We start from the raw sequence: 16,728 nt of genomic DNA, 5'->3' as shown, positions 1-16,728 counted from the left end.
GGAAAGCGTAGTTGCTTCTTCTGGTAAGGTTGAAACGCCTGGGTTTCTTTTGTCCCTTACCTTTAGGAGTCAGGTCTTGCCTCCTCTTAGCCGAAAGGCCCCAACGATCCTTAAGGCTCTGGTTTAACCTGGTAGCCTCTGACTGGACCTCCTTAACCATAGCTTCTGGGAAGAGATCTGCTCCCCAGATGCTAGACGAGAGTAACCTATTCGGTTCATGCCGAATGGTTGCCTCTTGTAGGACATGCTTCCTACAATTCGTCCGAGCAGTGGCAAACTCAAACATATCTGACTGTACCGTTTGAGTCAGGGCTTTGGTCATGAGCTTAAAAATCGGTTCTGATCCATAAGCCATGGTAGCTACCTCAGACATAGCCATAGAATTGATGGATCTGGCTAGACGCGATTTGCATCAAACTCAGCCTGAATAAGGCTATCTGGGAGCCTGGTAGCTTTTCACCAAACTGCTCCATAGCACAGTCCGGTTTGAGTTTGCCAGCTGAGAATGTATTCGGCAAGTCTTCCCACATTCTCCAACTGAGGGGAGCAACGGAGAAGTGGGATCCGCTTCCTTCAACTGCGGTATAGGTTCCCCCTTCTGGGCCGCTGGGATGGTCGACCTCGCGATCTTGGTTAGGAACGGTGGAGCGGGGTACTCTCATCCATTGTAAAAATGGTAAAGGGACTCTTAAATGGTTGTATCTTGGTGTTAGAACAATCCATGTCCTCTAAACACCTGAGCCATTCTCTCTGAGCCTGGTCTCGTGAGTAGAGGACTGTCTCCTTAGGTACCTTATCGTCCCGCACCATAGCCGACGGCGTAAGCCTTGCGTAGCCTATGAACGGAGGCTGGAGGTCTTCCGGGAAGAACTCGAAGTCCTCTATTCTTCGAGTCCCAAATTCCCGGTATAGAGATGAGACCGTCCTGGAAGGGGGGCGTATGACGCTACTCTCCACGGATTGTTCATAGAGAACTGAGGTAGTGAGTCATACGGAAGTTGGGATCCACCCCTCGTGTTGGACAGTGGAGGAGAGGCTAGAGGACTTCTCTCAGCCCGGCTATAATGGAGTCCTGGAAGTAATCCTGTCCGACAGACGAGAGATCATTTGCTCCATGCTACTCTTTAAGGACCCAACAAGGTCACCCACCTGTTGCAACAGGCCAGCATTGGAGTACCAAAGCCGGAGCTGCTGCGGAGGTGGAGGGGAGGCTCTGAATCGGAACCAAAGGTAGCGGAACTGGTGATTCTGCCGGAGTGCGAGATCTCTCTCTGGAGGATTTTACTCCTCGAGGACTTAGAGCCGGAGCTAGAAGCTTTAGACCTGGATGCTCGGGATTTCCCAGCCGGAGACTTACGGGAGGAGGATGAAGCCGAGTCGTCTTCTTAGACGACGACGACGTCTTAGTCAAAGTCATCACCTTAGACTTGACCTTAGGTCTAACCGAAGCACCAGGAGGAGAATATATTTCGGCACCCGTAAAGCCTTGGAAGGATGGAGAGGTTGCAGGAGTAGAAGAAACAGTTACGCCCAAGGGTGACCCTTGGGTGTCCACCGTACCCACCTCGACCAACAGGTCGTCTATACCTACCATAGGTTCAACATTAATATCTAGGGTCGCGACATCCGTAGAGAGATCCTGGTCCTGCTCAGTAATGAGGTGGCCAGCTGTTGTTGGATGAAGGCGATAGTCGGATCCGCTTCTACCGGGTCGACGTATCCTGTCGCCTTGCCTGCCTCCGGGGAAGATTAGTAATGCCAACCGCTTCTCTAGGATGTAGGGCTGTCCCTTGGCGGCGTTTTTCCCAAAACCGCCGACCCAGGCCCGCAGGGTAGCCAGTGCGGTATCTCTTACCGCCGAGCCTGGAAGAGAAGGCGTAGTTTAGATTTAAGAATCACTTAAAACTAAAACTTAAAGTATAACTTAAATTAATTGCCTTAAGTTAATATGATGAAAACTTAAGCGCTAAAAAAGAAGCGGAGCAGCTACTGGAGATGTAAACTTTACTTACCCCTTCCAAAAGCTGGCTCACCAGATCGTAACATATGGTACACGTTTCATGGTACCAGACCTGGATGTCCCCGAGCGAGTCGCGCATGGAGCATGGGACCGGCAAACTTCGTGTCCACAAGGGTCCTGAAGTGTGGCGGAACATCCCGGATGCTCACAGTTGGTGGCCTGTAAGTGTGGGGAGACACATGAGTATCTTAAAAAACATCACTTACAGTCTAAAGGGACAGAAGAGCTCCGATGCATGCCGGAGCTCGGAAAAAAAATTTGGGCATAACCCCTCCCTGCATCGCCTAAATAGGCTATAATCCCGGAGAGATCCGGTAAGATATGTAGGGAGGGGGATGGTTTAAGGTTCTTAAGATAAACTTAAAAGATAACTTAAACCTAACACACAAGCAAACCGGACTAAGTCCAGTGCGTAGCGGAGTGTAGTAACTCAGCAAAACGGTAAGGTTAGTAGAGACCCACTGTATGCTCCGGTCCACCCTACTGGGTGGACTAACAACTTTCCGCTGGATACCAGGACTCCGATCAGGAAGGAGCCCTAGTAAGATGGGAAAGAGCGAGAAGACATACAGGCTCAAGCTAGCCCGGAGCGACAAGGTAGCGCGGGGAGGGTGGGCAAGGCCAGTACCCCCCACACTCCGTACCAACCGGCCGGACCGAGAAGCCGGAGAGGTCGAGACCAGTCTGGGTCTGTCCCGACTCCCTAGCCCCTCCGCCTGAGGGAGAGAGGAGGCAGGCTCGGGTATGAGGAGCGAGCATGGGCAGACCGACCGCCCCCGCCCGACTCTATGGAAGAGCGGGAGGGGGGGGAAGAATGACTGGACAGGCGTCTGGCTGGCCCGTGATCACGAAGTGACCACGATGGCGGTAAGACCAAAAACGACAACTAAGCCTAGGACAACCACTGATCAGGGAAATGCTATCGGGAAGCATACTGAACTGAAAAGCGGAGGCAAATAAGCCCACTGGGCCGAACCAACTGATCAGAGAGATGCTATAGGGAAGCAACCGAACTGATGAGCGTAGTATAGGCTCAAAGAGCCAGGACCTAGGCTAAGCCAGACGCCTAACTAACCTAACAATAATAAAATACACAGTTATATAAATAAATAAATGAAAGAAAGAAAACAATATAGCAGGAGAAAAAATCCAGGAGTTGTACGACTAACCCGAAGGCAAGTCTACCACTCAAAGCTAGTCAGAGGCCGATACTAAGAACCTGGACTAGGGTCTGGATAGAAGAAGCCTACGTAAGGTAAATACATGCATGCATGACAAACCTGAGTAGACCGTACCCTAAGTAAAAGCGGATAATCATAAAGAGCGAAGATAATAAGGGGATGTTCTAGGTATGGGAGACCAAGAAACGAGCCCATCAACGAGGCAGAACCATGCTGCCATGCTTCCGACCCCCGAGATCGTATTTATACCTAAAAAACGGCGGAAATACTGTCTTCAGGGCCGGAAAAAACCAACTAACCGTAAATACTGAGTACTTAACTTAGCTGCTGCGATAGCTGCACGCTCCATAATAGAAAATCCAATGAAAGGGCACAAAAAACACAGAGAGGAAAAATATCACACCGACTCGTGGGTGCTAACTTGAAAGGATGGCCACCAGAGGCGCAGCAGTCGGCAGCATGGGATGGAGTAGTAGTAGTACGAGCTGCTCACTCTGTGGGTCGGCTCCCCTCTTGGAGGGGTTTTGTAGTGGGAGATTTCTATTGGCATTTGGCTCGTGGTAGTGGTCTCACTCGCCTAGTGGTTCATACGACGACACCCCTCCTGGAGGGTGAGCGAGTCAGTTATGACTGATTTTCTTTATTTATTTATTCTCTGGTATGTGTTAGTACATTTACCCTAGAAATAATAGATTAACCCTCTTACGCCGATTGGACGTATTAAACGTCGAGTCAAAATGTCTCCCGTATGCCGATTGGACGTATCATACGTCGGCTCAAAAAAAGTTTTTTTTAAAAATTCGCGGAAAAAATACTTATAGGCCTAGCCAGCCGAAAACTTTTGTATCACGCGCCTTGGGGGATGCTGGGAGTTCACGGATCAAGGCGTTGTTTTGTTTACAATCGCTACGCAGGCGCGCAAGCGCGAATTTCTTTCTTATCGCACTAAAAAGTATCAGTGACACATCTCGGAAATTATTTCGTCACTTTGACATAATTATTGCACGAACCATTTTAAATTATCCTTTACATGAAGTATTATATATGAAAATGTGCGCAATTTCATGCACAATACAACTAAAAAATACTCATGATTGTAGCTTTTATCAATTTTGAAATATTTTCATATAAATAACGATAAGTGCAAAAATTTCAACCTTCGGTCAACTTTGACTCTACAGAAATGGTCGAGAAACGCAATTGTAAGCTAAAATTCTTATATTATAGTAATATTCAATCATTTGCCTTCATTTTGCAACAAATTGGACGTCCTCTAGCACAATATTTTTCGATTTATGGTGAATTTATGAAAAAACTTTTTCCTTACGTTCTGCGATAACTCTTCCGATAAATTTTTTCGTGCGATTGTCCTAATTTTTGCACCCTTTTAAATTTGCCGTTACATAAAGTTTTATATATGGAAAGTGCGCAATTTCCATGCACAATACAACAAAAGACAACCCATGGTTGTAGCTTTTATCAGTTTTGAAATATTTTCATATAAATAACGTTGTGCAAAAATTTCAACTTTCGGTCAGCTTTGACTCTACCGAAATGGTCGAAAAACGCAATTTTAAGCTAAAACTCTTATATTCTAGTAATATTCAATCATTTACCTTCATTTTGCAACGACTTGGAAGTCTCTAGCACAATATTTTGATTTATGGTGAATTTATGAAAAAAAAAAATTACGTTTCGCGCGGTAACTCTTCCGAAAAAATCAGAATTTTTTTGTGCGATTGTCGAATGTTTGCACCATTTACAATTAGCTGTTTCATAAAGTTTTATATATGAAATGTGCGCAATTTCATGTAGAATACAACTAAAAATGATTGAAGGTTGTAGCTTTTCTCTTTTTTTCGAAATATTTGCATATAAATCACGATAAATAGAAAAAAAACCACGTTCGGTCAAATTTGACTCTACCGAAATAGTTGAAAAAACGCAATTGTAAGCTAAAACTCTTACGGCCTAGTAATATTCCGTCTGTTTCTTCATTTTTGAAACAAATTTGAAGTCTCTAAAACAATATTGTGATTTATGGTGAATTTTTGAAAAATATATTACCTTCACTCCGCGCGCCGATTCGCGGCCGCAAGTCTCCGAAATACGTACATGGCATTATCCTAATATTTGCTCCTTTTCATATTAGCCTTTTTATAGAGTTTCATATATCAAAATGTGCGCAAATTCATGAAGAATACAATAAAAAATAATTGGAAGGTTGTAGCTTTTTCCATCTTCGAAATATGTGCATATGAAAAAAATATATATATTAAAATTTCGACATTCGGTCAAATTTAACTCGTCCGAAATGGTCAAAATCTGCAATTCTAATCTAAAACTCTTACAGTATCGTAATATTCAATCATTTGTCTTAATTTTGAAACAAATTGGAAGTCTCTAGAAACATTATTTAGAATTACGGTGAATTTTTGAAAAAATATTTTTTTGTGTCCGCGCGTTACGAATTCGTACATCATTTTGTGATAATATTTTTCCGGTGTTAATTTTATTGTTTTACAATGTATATATATCAAAATGATCGCAATTAGTGTACAATACAACGCAAAAAAAGTAACTGGTTAGCTTGACCGTTTTCTACAGCGTGATTTGAATACAATTATGTATGAATTTTTTTTTTTGTTTTTTTTTCGCTACCATATATCGCATTATTTTACATATGATAATGATATTATTTTCATTTCTGATGGTGCATTCTAAACTTCAGGCAATGAAAAAAAAAAAGGAGCCAAAAATGAACTCTTAATCTTCAAAAGTACGCGCGCTGGTAATTTTTTGAAAAAATTATTTTTTTTTTCCACTTCCGCGCTCACTCCAAACCAGGCCCGGCATACGGGAGACGTTTTGATTTTTAGGGCTCCGGCTTAAGAGGGTTTAAAGGATATTTCGCCGCAGCGAACACCGAGCTGAGCCCAAGGAACCAGAAATTACATCGTAAAGATGGAAAAGACACTTTTAGTAGAGAAAAAGAAGCCACCCAGGAGGGGGGCGAAAACTGTTCCGAGGAACAGAAAGCCTACTCGGAGCCAGCGATAGCCGTTGAAGAGCAAGAGCCGGGATGCTGGGCTAGAAACACAGAATAGCCCTAAATACCAAACTAAGAGAATTGGTAAATGGGCTAACCTAGCTAAAAAGGCGATGTAAAAAAACGATGAACGTGATATAGTAAGCCCATAAGTATAAGAAGTCCCAGTATGGAAGACCGGGAATTCTTAATGAGGCAGCATGGCCACCGCCACGAGTCGACCGGGAAAGAAAAAAGTATATGACCTATTAGAAGGAAAATACTGGTTCCTGGAAGACTAAAATACGGTAAAACACTACTATGAGGCACTAACTTAGCCGTTGCGATGGCAGCACGTTCCATAACGGATGATGAGGTAAATCCAGAAAATAGTACACAAGCAAGAAAATGCGTACGACGCTTAGCGCTAATAATTAAGGATGACCGCTAGGGGCGCTGCTGTCCGTGGCGTCCCCTAGTAGTAGTAGTAGCGGCCGCATCGCCCGTTAGTATCAGCTCTCTCTTGTGGGGATTCTGATTGGAAGGTCTAATTGGTGAATGTCTCGTGGTATGTTCTTCTCGCACTCGCTATTCTCATACCGACACTTCTTTTAAAGAGTGAGCGAGTCAGTTTACTGACATTTTCTTAATTTTGTTTTTCCTCTGGTAAATTTTATTTTATTAATTTTGCCTAGAATGATATTAAGGATCCTTTCATAGGCCGACACGAGCTGAGCCCAGAAATACAGTTAGGCAATTCTGTGTTAAGTTCAGTAATGAGTGTAATATGTAATTCTGATTAAGCAGTAGGAGTTGAATTAAGGTAAAGTATTATTTTTTTTCATTGCAGCTTTGTGGTGAACTCAAATCAGCTAAAGAGGACCTTAGTGCAACCCAGGATGAATATAAGGCCTCACGTGAAATTATAGATCTGTTGCAGAAGGAGCTTGATGCTCTTCATCAAGAGAAAAGCACTTTGTAAGTATATACTACTTTTTTAGATAATTCATATATAGATACTTCTATTAGGACTTCAAGTATAAATAATTTTCAAGTGCAACAAACTATAAAAGGGATTTTGATAAAGGAAAAATCTATTTCTGGGGGAAGACTTGTGTCGCCCGGTGAAAAGTTCCTGTAGCTCACTTTTCCAAGTATAAATAGATCCTAAATATACCAAAGAAAAAGGTAGCATGGAATGCTGAAGTTACTACCCTCAGCTCAATCACCTCCAAGGGCGTCGGTAGAAGCACTAGGGCGAGTGGAAGCCACTTCTTGCAGGACTTCTGCCAATTAGAGGATTCCTTTCAAAGTCCCTCCCACGGTGAGAGCCGTTACAAAGGCTACCCCCTCTACCTTTCCCTCGCTACTACTACTACTACCACTACTACCACGCCCGCCATCTTCATTCCTGGAATAGACATCCAACCCTGGACTGGCTAAAGGGTGGGGAAAGAAAGAGGGATGGGTTCACCGGGCAACACAGGTCTTCCCCCAGAAATAGATTTTTCCTTTGTCAAAATCCCTTTTCTTGGTTCAACCTGTGTCTGCCGGTGAAAAAGTATCAGAGAATTGCCATCCAAGCTTACCAGATACCAAACAAAATTTATAAAAGGGATTATGAAACCTAAGGTTCACCAAAGAATAAATTTAATGAGCCGTAATAAGACGGACAACTTACTGACTAATTAAAACTAGGACTTAAACTAGAACTTAAAACTAGTAATAACAAAACAATATAATGGAATGGTATCTGAAGCAATATACAATGAAGTATGTACAGAACAGGTAAGTGATACCTATATGGTCTCAAAGCTATATACAAGTTCCAGTGACGGAATGGCAAACAAACCAGCCCGGCCCGGAAGAGGGAGGGTTGGCAGGGAATACGAGCGAGGTAGGTAGGAAGGAGAGAGTATTAAGGGAGAAAGGACTGACAAAAGGCCTAAGGAAAGGAGTTGTTAAGACTGTCTTTTGGGGGAGACTATGCTCTCTGCAGCCACTGTTGAGAATTTAAGGGCCTCTAAGTTTTTGAGATAGTGATGTTTAAATACTGTTGGAGATTTCCAACCCGTATATTTCTTCAGGTCTTCGAAATTCATATTGTGAAAATAGTTAATGGAGGTAGCCACTGCTCGGATATCATGGACGTGTGGGACTGAATCCGGGTTGGCCTGCTTAATAAAATAGAGTATTTGTTGTTTAATACCTTTCAGAGAAATCGTACCACCTTTCTCTCTAATAAAAAGGGGACCTGAAGATTTTTTGGAAGTCCTGGCCAGGTAGGATTTAAGGGTAACAACAGGACACAATGATGTGTCTTGTGTAAGAGGAATAATTTTCCATGGAGCCCACCTGTTTTGTGGGTCCTCATTCTTAGCCAAGAACTTCCTATCCGGGGATAGTAATACTTCACCCGACTGGAGGAATTCCACATGATCTGGGTTTCTAAAGAGAGCCGAGAGTTCAGATATTCTGGCACCTGAAGCCAGACCCATTAAGAATAAGGTCTTTCTGAGAAGGGTTATATATGAGCATGATTCATTATCAGTATCTGAGGCTAATTTAAGTACATCATTCAAAAACCAGGAGATCGTATGAGGGCGGTCTACTGGTCTCAGGCGGGCACATGCTCTTGGGATTGAAGAGAAGTATGAATCTGACAAGTCAATATTAAAGCCAAGCTGAAAAATCTTCCTTAAGGCAGATTTGATTGTAGTAATGGTACTAGCAGCTAGGCCTTCCTCAAATAGAGTTCTTAAGAACGAAATTGCCATATTTGTAGTCATGTTTTGAGCATCCGAATCTTTTAGAAAAATGGCCAATTTCTTCACTGCTGAATCATACTGCCTGAATGTTGACTCTTTTTCATCTGATTCTATGAATAAGATGTTTAGTGGATCAATACTAGCGTCCTTTTGGGCCACAAACTTCATGAAGTCCATAAAGTTAGGGCACTCAGAATTCTTGAGGAAGCTGACACAGTCTGAGTTTGTACTACTTGTGTCAGTTCTGGACGGGGGATCCGTTTGGGCTGGAGATTCAGTTCTAGAAGAAGTGGAAACCAGTTGCTCTTTGGCCAGTTTGGAGCCACCAATGCTACCTGTCCTGTGAAAGATCTTAGTTTGTGCAGGACTTTCATCAGAATATTCACTGGTGGGAACAGGTAAATCTTCTGCCAATTGTTCCAATCTATGGCCATCGCATCTGTGGCGTAAGCTAGAGGGTCCAGGTTGGGGGCCACGTAACATGGTAGTTTGTGATTGGATTCCGTGGCGAATAGATCTACTTGAAGGTTCGGGATTTGATTGCAAATCCAACGGAACGACTTCATGTCCAGGGACCACTCCGACTCCAGCGGAGTTGTCCTGGAAAGTGCATCTGCGATAACATTCTTTACTCCTGCCAGGTGAGTGGCTGACAGATGCCAATGATTTTTTGTTGCTAACGAAAAAATCACAATTATAACGGGATTTAGTTTGCTTGACCTGGAGCCTCCTCTGTTTATGCAGTGGACTACTACTGAGCTGTCCGAGACTAACCTTATATGAATGTTTCTGGCTGGAGCCAGTCATTTTAGAGTCAGGAAAAGGGCCATTGCTTCTAGAATATTGATGTGGAACTGGCGGAACATATCCGACCATGTTCCTTGGACTTTCTTGTGTTGTGAATAGCCTCCCCAACCGCTCAGAGATGCATCCATGTGGATAGTTAGAGACGGCGAAGGGATTGTAGTGGTACTGATTTGGCCAGGTTCCGGCGTTCCGTCCATGGACGGAGCCTTTTTGTTAAAATGGGTGGAATTATAGAGATCTTGTCCCTGAGATTGACGTTGGCTCTCTTCCTCCAGACTCGATTGATATCCTTCAGTCTGGCTTTCAATAGGACATCCGTTACCGACCGAAGCAAACTGTAGCGAACCTAGGATTCTCTCTTGGGTACGCCGAGAAGCCTTTTTGTTCTTGAGGAACTGTCTCGTAGCCTTCGCTATCTCCTTGACCTTCTTGGATGGGAGAGATAGTTTGTGCTTGTTTAGGTCCCATTATGGAGGAGTAATGATAGTTTATATTTGACAACATCTCCAAATGTTGTGTGAGAGAGAGAGAGAGAGAGAGAGAGAGAGAGAGAGAGAGAGAGAGAGAGAGAGAGAGAGAGAGAGAGAGAGAGATTAGTGGAAGAATGAATGGGAGTGGTTAAATGGCGGTCGGAAGCATGTCTGTTGTGGCGCTCTGTAGGGAGTCGGTGGAAGTCTGTTACGAGAGTTGTAGGAGTGAGGAGTCTTGTGAAGCTAGTGTCAGTTTTGGCAGCAGTTATCCTTTGGTGGTTAGTTGTTTTGGTGTTATTTGATAGATTTTGGGGTTGTGAAGTTGTTGTGCGTGTGTCTGTCTGGTTGTGGTGAGGTTAACCCTCTTACGCCGGAGCGGTAAATAAAAAATTGTCTCCCGTGTGCCGGAGGGGTTTCGGAGTGAGCGCGGAAGCAGAAAAAATATTTTTTTCAAAAACTCACAGCATGCTTAGTTTTCAAGATTAAGAGTTCATTTTTGGCTCCTTTTTTTGTCATTGCCTGAAGTTTAGTATGCAACCATCAGAAATGAAAATAAATTATCATTATCATATATAAATAATGCGATACTATATGATAGCGCAAAAACGAAATTTCATATATAATTGTATTCAAATCGCGCTGTGCGCAAAACGGTTAAAGGTAACAAGTTACTTTTTTTTCGTTGTAATGTACACTAAATTTCGATCATTTTGGTATATAACACATTGTAAAACGATAAAAGCAACACAAAGAAAATATTATCACAAAATAATGCATGCATTCGTAACGCACGGACGTAAACATCTTTTTTTCAAAAATTCACCATAAATCTAAATATTGTCCTAGATACTTCCAATTTCTTTCAAAATGAAGACAAATGATTGAATATTACTATACTGTAAGAGTATTAGCTTACAAATGCAGTTTTCGACCATATCTGACGAGTTAAAGTTGACCGAATGTCGAATTTTTTTATATATATTTTTTTATATGCCATTATTTTGGAAATAAGAAAAGCTACAACCTTCAAATATTTTTCGTTTTATTCTACATAAAATTCCGCACATTTTCATATATAAAACTCTATGAAATGCCTAATATGAAATGGAGCAAATATTCCGAGAATGGTACGTACGTATTTCGGAGATTTGTGGCGGAGAATCCGCGTGCGGAGGGAAGGAAAGATTTTTTTTTAAATTCACCATAAATCTAAATATTTTGCTAGAGACTTCGAATTTGTTTCAAGATGAAGATAAATGACTAAATATTACTAGACTGTAAGAGTTTTAGCTTACAATTGCGTTTTTCGACCATTTCGGTAGAGTCAAAGTTGACCGAACGTGGTTTTTTTCTATTTATCCTGATTTATATGCAAATATTTCAAAAATGAGAAAAGCTACAACCTTCAATTATTTTTTGTTGTATTCTACATGAAATTGCACATATTTTCATATATAAAACTTTATGTAACGGCTAATTTAAAATGGTGCAAACATTACCACAATCGCACGTATGATTTTTTCGGAAGAGTTACTGCGCGGACATAAAGAAAATGTTATTTTTTTCATAAATTCACCATAAATCAAAATATTGTGCTAGAGACTTCCAATTTGTTGCAAAATGAAGGTAAATGCTTGAATATTACTAGATTATAAGCGTTTTAGCTTACAATTGCGTTTTTCGACCATTTCAGTAGAGTCAAAGTTGACCGAAGGTTGAAATTTTGGCAATTATCGTTATTTATATGAAAATATCTCAAAACTGATAAAAGCTACAACCATGGGTTGTTTTTAGTTGTATTGTGCATGAAATTGCGCCCATTTCCATATATAAAACTTTATATAACGGCTAATTTTAAAATGGTGCAAACATTACCACAATCGCATGTATGATTTTTTCGAAGAGTTTACCGCGCGGACGTAAGGCAAAAAGTTTTTTCATAAATTCACCATAAATCGAAATATTGTGCTAGAGACTTCCAATTAGTTGCAAAATTAAGGTAAATGATTGAATATTACTAGAATATAAGCATTTTAGCTTACAATGGCTTTTTTCGACCATTTCGGTAGAGTCAAAGTTGACCGAAGGTTGAAATTTAGGCAATTATCATTATTTATATGAAAATATCTCAAAACTGATAAAAGCTACAATAATGAGTCTTTTATTGTTGTATTTTACATAAAAATGCGCACATTTTCATATATAATACTTCATGTAACAGCTAATTTACAATGGTACAAAAATTATGTCAAACAGTGACGAAATAAATAATTCTGCAGATGTCACAGAAAATACTTTTTTGTGCGGCAAGAAAGAAATTCGCGCTTGCGCGCCTGCGTAAACGATGTAAACAAAAAACAACACCTTGATCCGTGAACTCCAGCATCCCCCCAAGGCGCGTGATTCAAAAGTTTTAGGCTGGTAGGCCTATAAGTATTTTTCCGCAAATTTAAAAAAAAAACTTTTGTATGTCGACGTAAAATACATCCAGTCGACACACGGGAGACAAAAAATGTCGACGTAAAATACGTCCAGTCGGCGTAAGAGGGTTAAGGAGGTTGGTGGTGCATTTTCGGTGTCTGTGAGTGGTGGTTGGGGCAGTGTTGGTTTTGGCGGGTTGTTGTGCTGGGGGAAGTTGTGCGGTTGTCGTGTTCTTTCAGGTTGTTGGTGTTCGTCAGCAGTGATTTGTCGGGTTATTGAGTTTTTGTGGGGTTGTGGGTCTTGGGTGGTTGGTTTGTGTGTGGTTGTCGGCAGTGGTTGTGTGTTGGCTAGCCTATAGCCTATATCCAGTGGACAGCACAGCCTAGCCCTTAGTATCAGAAGCCAGAGGTGAGTACCTGTTTGTGTTTTGCGTGTTTGGTATTTTATTGAACCAATTGTCCTGCAGGTTAAAGGTAACGTAAAGGGGAAAGTGTGAGAGTGGGAAATTTGGTTAGCTGGTACTATTAGTGTAACTGTCGGGGGGTTGGGGGGATTTACTTGTTTTTTTTTTTTTTTGTTTTTTATTCATCCCGCCACATTATTTTTTGGTTTTGGCGCCCCTGAACACAGGACTAGCTGGTGTGGCAGCTGCAGGACGATTGGTCTAAGGCTGGTGTGTATGAGTGGTGAGAAAGTTTGGGATGGAAGGATTGAGTGAGGTGGAGAGGCTGAAGGAGGAGTTGAGGTTGGAGAGGGAAGTAAGAGGACAATTGGAAGTGGATAATGAGAGGTTGAGGGTAGAGTGTAAGGAGCTGAAGAGTGAGTTAGAGGAAATGAGAGGAATTCTAAGGAGTGCAAAAGTGGAAATGAAAGAAGAAGTGAAAGGAGCGGAAGAGAGAATGGTTGAGAAAATGGATGAAAAATTGGGGGTAATGAATAATGCAGTGCAAGAGATGATGCAGGAGATGATGAAGGGGTTCATGGGAGAGGGAGCTGTAGGAGGTAGGTCTACTAGGTCTTGTGATAGGCCAGAAGTGGTAAAGACAGTAGAAGAGCGAGGGGATGAAACTACGAGTGACGAAGGTTGGACGTTTGTGGGATAGGTAAAGGAAAGAAGGGAAAGAGACAGGATAAGGATAAACCTGAGGACAAGAATAAGAAGGGGGCTGAGGAAAAGAAGACGACTAAGGGAAAGAAGGTTAGGAAGGATGACGGACAGGATGAGACTAGGACTGAATACATTGGGGAAAGGGCTGAGAGTGATTTGGATAGCGGTGAGTGGAAACAGGTGGGTAGAAAGAAGGGTAAGAAGAGTGTAATCAGGAGCATGGATGTTAGTATGGAAGTTGATTCGCTGTATTCGGACGAGGTTAAGAGGGATCAGAATGGTGGAAGTAGCGAAAGTGAAAGTGAACGGGAAGTACGAAAGGCTGTATATATGAGAGAGATACCTAGATGTGCTCAATACGAGGAATATGGTAGTATGGACATAGGGGATTTTTTTTAAGGAATATGAGAGGTATTGTGAGGCAAAGTATGGGGATAACAAGAGCGTCTGGGCAAGAGAGTTGGGTAGCTTTTTGACGGGATTTTTGTTGAATATGTATGGGGTAATGATGAGTGTGGGGAATGTGCCTTATGAGTGTGAAAGCCAGGATTGTGGAACAGGCGAAGAGGATAAGGAGTAGTGTTAGATATAGGAGAAAACATGGTTTTGATGAGGTAAGAATGAATGTTGGTGAGTCGTTGTCGATGTATGTGTGCAGGTTGGAAACATTAGCCAGGAAAAAGTTTGGGGATGAAGGGATAAATGAGTGTAAAGAGTTAGTGAGGAAGTTGTTGGCGACTGTGCCTGAGAGTGTGTATGAGTTTGTAAATCTGAAACGTAAGGAGAAAATGTGGTGGACGAATGAAAGGTTGTCGTGGAACGACATTTCGGAAATAGTAGAGGATTATGAGTTAGATAGGTGTACATATGTATGAAAGAGAGTAGAAGTGTTAGTGTTAGGACTGAAGTGGCTGATGTTATGCCAGAGTTTAAGAGCTATAGGGAGGCTATTTGGAAGGGCCAAGGCGAATGGCAGAGCGAGTGGTTGATAGGAGCGTTAGAGTCAGTAACGTAAGTGTGGTTAGCCCTAAGAGAGATCGGAGTGCAAGCATTGGAAGAATAGGGTCGGTTAGTCGTGAACGAGAGCAGGAGTGTTACAGATGTGGAAAGCTAGGGCACAGGAAGAATGAATGTCGGTGGGCGTTGGGAGCGTGCTTCGGGTGTGGGCAAACAGGGCATTTGGTGAGCGAGTGTAAGAAAGATAGGGATATTAAATGTTACAGGTGTGGGCAAGTAGTGCATATAGCAAGTGGATGTCGAAGTACTCGTGTGACTGAGGTTTGCGGTAATTGCGGGAAGAATGGGCATTATGCTAGGATGTGTAAGGAACAGAGGGCAAAATGTGTTGAATGTGGAATGGAAGGTCATGTGGCGAGTGTGTGTAGGCGAAAGAGGATAAGTCAGGTTGGGAGTTTGGGAAACTACGTACAAAGGGGATTCAGTTGGGTGGGTCCTTTGGTGTGCGGTCAGTAAGAGTGATGCATGTGCGTGAAGGATTGTTGCCTGAAAAAGGGTTTGGAGGAAGAGCTCATGAATGTATGAGTGTAAAAGTGAGGTGCAAAGGGGTGTGTTTGGTTGCATTGATTGATACTGGGTGCAGTGTCAGTGTTCTTTTTAAGAATGGATGTGACAAGTTGCGGATGAGGGTGTGAAATTTGGTGGAAATGTAAAGGGGAGGTACGAGGAATAGGAAATTTAGGTATGCCTGTGGTGGGAATGTTGCGTGAAAATGTAGAAATGGAAGGGGTAGTGATGGATGAAGGTGACTTTTATGTGATCGAGGGAATGAGTGATAAGTATGATATGTTGTTAGGATACAGGTTCCTGAAGAAGTGGGATGGTGGTCCATCGACAGGAATATGATTGAGTTGCATAGGAAGGGGAATGTACATGGAGAGTTGTACTTGGATAGGGATGGAGGGATAAGCAGTAAAATATGGAAGGGAGTGCCGTTGGTTGCGAAAGAGAGTGTAAAAGTGCCGCGAGAAGTTGGAGAAGTTGTCAGTGTGAAAGTTGCATGGCCCGATAGTCTTGTGATTGTCAAAGGTGACAAGTGTGCATATGTGGTTGAGGGTGTGGATGCGAACAGGTTGGTAAGAGCGAGCGTGCATATGTACGACAGGATTTTGGATATGGAGAATCCTCGGGTTTTTGTGGCCTCATTGCCGAGTGTTAGGAAAAAGCGAGTGCGGGGTATACGTGAAGGTGATTGTGTGGGGTTGTTGTATACGTTGGTGGATGTGGACGACGAAAGATATGTTAGGGTGCGGCGGGTGATGACAGGTAGCATGAAAGAAAGTGATGAGTGGAAGTATGATGAGTTTAGAGAAAGAATTGAGGTGGATGAAAATGTTGGTGATGACGAGAGGGAACGGTTGATGCAGATGTTGTGGGATAGGCGAGGTGCGTTGAGTCGGGGTGATGAGGATTTCAGGGGATTTAAGCTTCCAGAGTTCAAGATAGTTTTGAATGACGATACCCCCATATATCAGCGTCCCCGACACTTTTCTGCGCCTATTGCCCGAGAGATTGAGGAACAGTGTGAGGAACTTGAGAGAGTAGGAGTGATCGAGAGGAGCGAGAGTGCTTGGAATAGTCCCATAGTCAGGTACGCCGAAGACAGATGGGAGTTTGAGGATGTGTGTGGATTACAGGAAGGTGAATGAAGTGACTGTGAAGGAGTGATTCCCGATGAATGTGGTGTCTGATTGTGTGTATAAGATGCATGGGATGAGAGTGTTCACAAAATTGGATTTGGTACGGGGCTATTACCAGATGCCTCTTGAGGAAGGGAGCAGTCATGTTACAGCTTTTTCGAGTGGTAGCTGCCACTATCAATTCAAGAGGTTAAGTTTTGGATTGGCTAATGCGCCTGCTGCCTTCCAGAGGGCGATGAATGTAGTTTTGGCTGGTTTTGATAGAAGG

The 16,728-nt window shown here is 42.6% G+C and overlaps 1 protein-coding gene across 3 annotated transcripts in view; it reads left to right on the top strand.

The window, feature by feature from the left end:
* LOC135201857 (TBC1 domain family member 2B-like) overlaps window positions 1-16,728 on the top strand; it is a 641,388-nt gene that overhangs the window by 162,928 nt on the left and 461,732 nt on the right. For all 3 annotated transcript variants that reach the window (XR_010311621.1, XM_064231151.1, XM_064231152.1), the window contains exon 6: window positions 7,080-7,207. Coding sequence is in view for 2 of the 3 variants with exons in the window: in XM_064231151.1 (XP_064087221.1) it covers window positions 7,080-7,207 (128 nt within the window). In the remaining variant the exon portion in view is untranslated. The remainder of the gene's footprint in view (window positions 1-7,079; window positions 7,208-16,728) is intronic.

Source organism: Macrobrachium nipponense, chromosome 28, assembly GCF_015104395.2.
Source record: "Macrobrachium nipponense isolate FS-2020 chromosome 28, ASM1510439v2, whole genome shotgun sequence".
Taxonomy (NCBI): domain Eukaryota; kingdom Metazoa; phylum Arthropoda; class Malacostraca; order Decapoda; family Palaemonidae; genus Macrobrachium; species Macrobrachium nipponense.
This window is presented reverse-complemented; position numbering and strand designations above follow the sequence as displayed.